The 4,669-nt window shown below is 40.2% G+C and overlaps 1 protein-coding gene across 1 annotated transcript; it reads right to left on the bottom strand.

Annotated features, from left to right (window-relative positions):
* Nucleotides 1-1,072: 1,072 nt before the first annotated feature.
* Nucleotides 1,073-4,122, bottom strand: LOC143034173 (mannose-binding protein C-like). Its single transcript, XM_076200119.1, has 3 exons — nucleotides 3,881-4,122; nucleotides 2,757-2,902; nucleotides 1,073-2,317 (listed from the first exon to the last, which is right to left on the bottom strand). Exons 1-3 carry the CDS (start codon nucleotides 4,098-4,100, stop codon nucleotides 2,099-2,101), a joined length of 585 nt encoding a protein of 194 aa, XP_076056234.1. The 5' UTR covers nucleotides 4,101-4,122; the 3' UTR covers nucleotides 1,073-2,098.
* Between the last annotated feature and the right edge of the window lie 547 nt (nucleotides 4,123-4,669).

The following is a 4,669-nucleotide window of genomic DNA, read 5'->3' as shown; positions in this document are numbered from 1 at the left end:
TGACAAAGATTAAAACTAACGAGTGTGAGTTGGGGTGAATTCTTGTCAATTTTGGTAATAGATGAGGATAGATTGCCAAATTTAACTAGGATATTGATATATTGCCTTATCTTGTAGGAATGAAACACGGAATGGCCAGATCTGTTTTATTATTGAAGAAAAATCTGAAGATACACGAGCCGTAGCCTCCTAACGGCTACCTCCTAACGGCTACTATATGAACTAAACAACACCACTCGTAAATTTGATTAGTTGTAGCTAATTAACGTGGAGGTGTAAATGTGGGGAAAATGACGTTTCAGCCTTACTATGGTTCAAAGTGAGTGCCGATACAAATTTAAAGTTGCCTCGCGAGAGTTGCTACGGAGTCATTATACAGATTTTGGCTCACGATCTGCTAAGAAAGAATAAATGTTTACATCCTTTGCTTGCGGAGTGCCATGAAATTGAACAAAATAGCCTTGTGAATTCCATAATAAAAGAATAAGTAAATAAATGAATACTAACCGATAAGAAAAGCGTAGATGTAATTCTAACTCAGATGGTACTGGTTTCGTGCAACGAGCACCGATCTCAAAGACTGGATCGTGCATCTTCTTGTTGTGCGTCTGAGAAGCCCGTGTATTTTGATCGGCACCATATTGTTGGGTCACTCGCGCGTATGATATTTCAATAAGGCATGGCTAAGAACGGGACTCAGTGTTGTGCTTTTGGTTGCAAGATGAGTAAGAAACGCTAATTAGAACAGGAGACAGACAATTTCCACGGACTTTTTACTCGTTAGTAGACTATAGTAGCATATTTGGTGACTAAAGCATCATATGCCTCTGTACGCAATTTGTCAAGCTAATGTAAGGAAGAACGTTATTTAGACTTCACAACACTATTAAGAAAAAACAGAGCTGAAAAGATACGATGACGATGACTACATTTTTTATATCTACCGAAATTTGCCTAAGATTTAATACCACGATATTTGCCCCCCCCCCTCAAATTAAGTAGGTTTCCATGTAGTCCCAAAAGAAAACGTCAGTGGTTAGCGAGTTTGCTCCGATCATTTCAATGAAGCATACATGAACAGCACTGGACAAAGGGTTGAATTGAGGAACTGCAGTTTCGACAAGATTATTTTTTTTCTAGATATCTAAGAAGGTAGCTATATTCAGGACAATGCAAATTTTCATGTAATTGTATATCTACGCATTACTGTACACCAACCTACAATATATGAGACTATTACATACTTTATGTTATTATAGTCTAGTTAGAGTTTACCAGGTCTGTCATACAAATCAAGGTTAAAAATGGACGAAACAGCTTGTAGTTGCAAGAGTTCATTTTAATATGATGTATAATGTAATATATAACATAATACATATATACACTGGATAGCTATATTATGCCACAGTACCTGCAAAACTGGTCCCAGCAAGATGACCGACGCGAATTTTCAGTGGCTTCACTTTTGAAACAATTGATGCTCGATCTAGTCTTCTTTTGAATTTAGTGGCAAGGAGAGGGAAGAGACATTGGGTCAACTTTCACTCTCTTTCGCTATCTTTCCCTCTTCCTCCCCCTTTTCTCTCCCAACCCCCTCCTTATTTGACTTTCTGTATATATTTTTTCTTTATTTATCTTTCTTCTACTAAGGGCAATACATAGAGATAAAATCAATGCTGTTTAAAGAAATCTTCAAAATCCGTTATCGCCAGAATCTTTTTCACACAAGACCTGACCATGCGGAGAAGCCAAATTTTTCTGTTTTCTGATGGCCAGGCATTCTTCTGAGGAATCAGTTGTGAAGTCGAAGACTTTGTGAGCAGTACGCAATTTTGTTCACCAAAACTCCTTTTCAAGTATTTGAGGAAGAGCTCTGACGAACAAAACATTGTACAATAAATGAAAAGTCTGTCCGGACGAGGTGGGTCCTGTGACATGTTGGCAAGCTGTTGTCATTTGCAAACATCCCTCTTCCTCCTCCCCTTCCTCCTCTTCCTCCTCCTCCTCCTCCTTCTCCTCCTCCTCCTCCTCCTCCTCTTCTTCCTCCTCCTCCTCCTCCTCCTCCTCCTCCTCTTCCTCTTGGCCTTCTATCCCCGGGCTAATTCGGAGCCTCTGTCGCATTCTCGAACTGGGGAAGAAGGGAAGCAATCGTTCCAGTATATAACCCAGGGGAGGTGTTGCTGTTGCTTCCAGGGGGAATGGTGACACCTTCCAAGTCCTCCAGGTCTGCAAGGAGTGTCCCGTTGCCTGGCTTCGTACATACGAAATTCATTTTCCTGAAGCAATCCCGGGTGTACCATGTGCCATTCTTAGTTATCTGCAGGAAAAAAAGGTGAATGATGAGATGGTAAGAAGGTACTGGAAGAGCATTGCCTACGGTAAGTACAGTTCCTGAAAAGGGGAAAAGTATTTAGTCATCTTTAAAGGGTTCCTGTACTAGTAAAAGCATTTAGTCTTCTTTAATGGGTTTCTGAACTGGAAAAAGCATTTAGTATTCTTTAAGGGATTTTATTCGGGTTAACCATTGCATTTAAGAAACCCATCTGTCGTTTCCTCTCGTTGTGGACGAAGGTTCCCCTGTACTTCCGCCCTCTGCTCGGGTTAGAGACATTGATAAAATAAATAAATCAATATAGTTAGAATAAGATTGATTAGATAGAGTGTAATAAGATAAAGAAAACAAAATAAGATAAATTTAATAGATATACATAATATAAGCCACACGAATATAGAATAGATTAAGAAGAAATACTTACTAATGTACAGTCGACGCCATTTCTATCTTTGGGTTCGCCTTCGGCCCAGTGGGTGTAATTCAGCTTACGGTTGGTATCCATGGGTTCGAAAACTCCGTTTGTCACATAATCCCAAACACCAACCCAGACATCATACTTTAGCATTTCTGAAAATATAACATTATTCATTTACCCTTGCAGCTTACAGTTGTCAGGGCTTACTAAACGTAAGTACACAGAAATGGAGGAAATTGCAAGAAACCATAACATCTAATCTTCCCTTAAAACAACCAATTGTTTCAATGTCACTACATGTTTATTAAGTCTATTCCATTCGTTAACCACTGTGTTGGTAAAACCAGTTCTTGCCTTTTTCCTTCTTAAAATTATATTTGTCCAATTGAAAAATCCATTATTACGAGTCCTGCCTTACTGTCTTATTATGATGACCTTGCCGGCATCACACTTGTTTAAAATCAGGTTACAAACAGACCTAATATATATATATATATATATATATATATATATATATATATATATATATATATATATATATATTATATATATATTTTTCTTCATTTTTTTCATTTGACCCGTTCTTATTTCGTATGTTATTGAGGACCATAAGTGGATCTAGAAGGCTATTCTAGAAGAAGGGGCAAAGCAAAAAGAGGGAAGTCCTTTACACAGTCACCACCATAATGAGACGTGGTGATAATCTCTAACGGATTTCCAGGCGACAAGTTACATTGTGTTAGGTTGGGAGAATTCATGTTAGGTTCATGCTAGCTTTGAAATGAAAATGTAAAACAATGAAAAAAAAAAAACATTATTTGTGAAATAGAATGATGGGAGGATATTATTTAAGTGTAGAAAGAAAATGATCAATTGTCGATGCGGATGATTGGATAAAGTGTTGGCCACGATATCCATTCCCTTAATTCTAGTGACACCCTTGACAAATATGGTCTGGCTGACATCCGTCGGTTTTATTCAGCTAAGGGGCGTCCTTGAACTGGGCTCCGTCAGGCGAACAAAATCTACATTTTTATTATATGTGGGAGTGGGGGGTTCACAGTGAAGATATTCGATGAGAGACCGGTCCATGGATCTGCTCTCGAACTGGACTTCGAAAAAATACTTACTTCTGATGAAGAAGTTCTCGTGCACACTCTGAGGGGTGATGATTTCCCCTCCCATGTCCTCGCACATCTCCTTCGAGGCCGTGGCGTTCTTCTTGTTCTTCTTCGTGGACATGAAGTAGCACATGGCCCTCACGGGATCTCCGATCCAGCCGTCGGGGCAGAAGCGAATGTTGTCGGTGCCGTCGACGACGGCCGTGCCGTTGTAGTCGTCAGGGCACATATCTGGCGGGTTCTTCTTCGCCTCTTTATCTGCGGAACGGCAACGGGATGAATTTTTCGGTAGGAGAGAGCGAAAAAAAAAAAAAAAAAAAAAAAAAAAAAAAAAAAAAAGCACGAACACACACACACACACACACACACACACACACACACACACACACACACACACACACACACACACACACACACACACACACACACACACACACACACACACTTTCAACGAACGGACGGCTTGACGAACGCTCTGAAGAAAAGTGCAGTTTGTGGATACCAACGCAAAGAGAAGTGCCTTTTTGTATTTGCAGGGGGGGGGGAAATTGCTCGTGAGGTAGTAGGTAAGTAGGAAAAGAGGAGAAGGGGAGGGATTGCTGGGGAAATGGAAGGAAATGAGGATGTGGAGGACTTGGCCCAGGCAGACGGGCGTAAGGTCAACATGAAACGACCACCGGATGATGAAATGGCAAATAAAAATGTAAAGATTAGAAGTATAGAGAGGAGAAATACAGTAGAAAGTGACGAGAATATGTTCCAGGGATTTAAAGAGGGTGGGGGGGACACAACCCCCCC

This window comes from Oratosquilla oratoria, chromosome 17 (genome assembly GCF_046742065.1).
Source record: "Oratosquilla oratoria isolate Oo_2021 chromosome 17, ASM4674206v1, whole genome shotgun sequence".
In the NCBI taxonomy this organism is placed as follows: Eukaryota; Metazoa; Arthropoda; class Malacostraca; order Stomatopoda; family Squillidae; genus Oratosquilla; species Oratosquilla oratoria.
Note: the sequence above shows the minus strand (reverse complement) of the source record. Positions and strands in the feature narration are given on the sequence as shown.

Coding starts and splice junctions, on each gene's coding strand:
- LOC143034173 (XM_076200119.1), bottom strand. CDS start 4,100: ATGTGCCCTGACGACTACAACGGCACGGCCGTCGTCGACGGCACCGAC. Junction 2,903..3,880: donor CGAGAACTTCTTCATCAGAA/GTAAGTATTTTT, acceptor TTATATTTTCAG/AAATGCTAAAGTATGATGTC. Junction 2,318..2,756: donor ATGGCGTCGACTGTACATTA/GTAAGTATTTCT, acceptor TTTTTCCTGCAG/ATAACTAAGAATGGCACATG.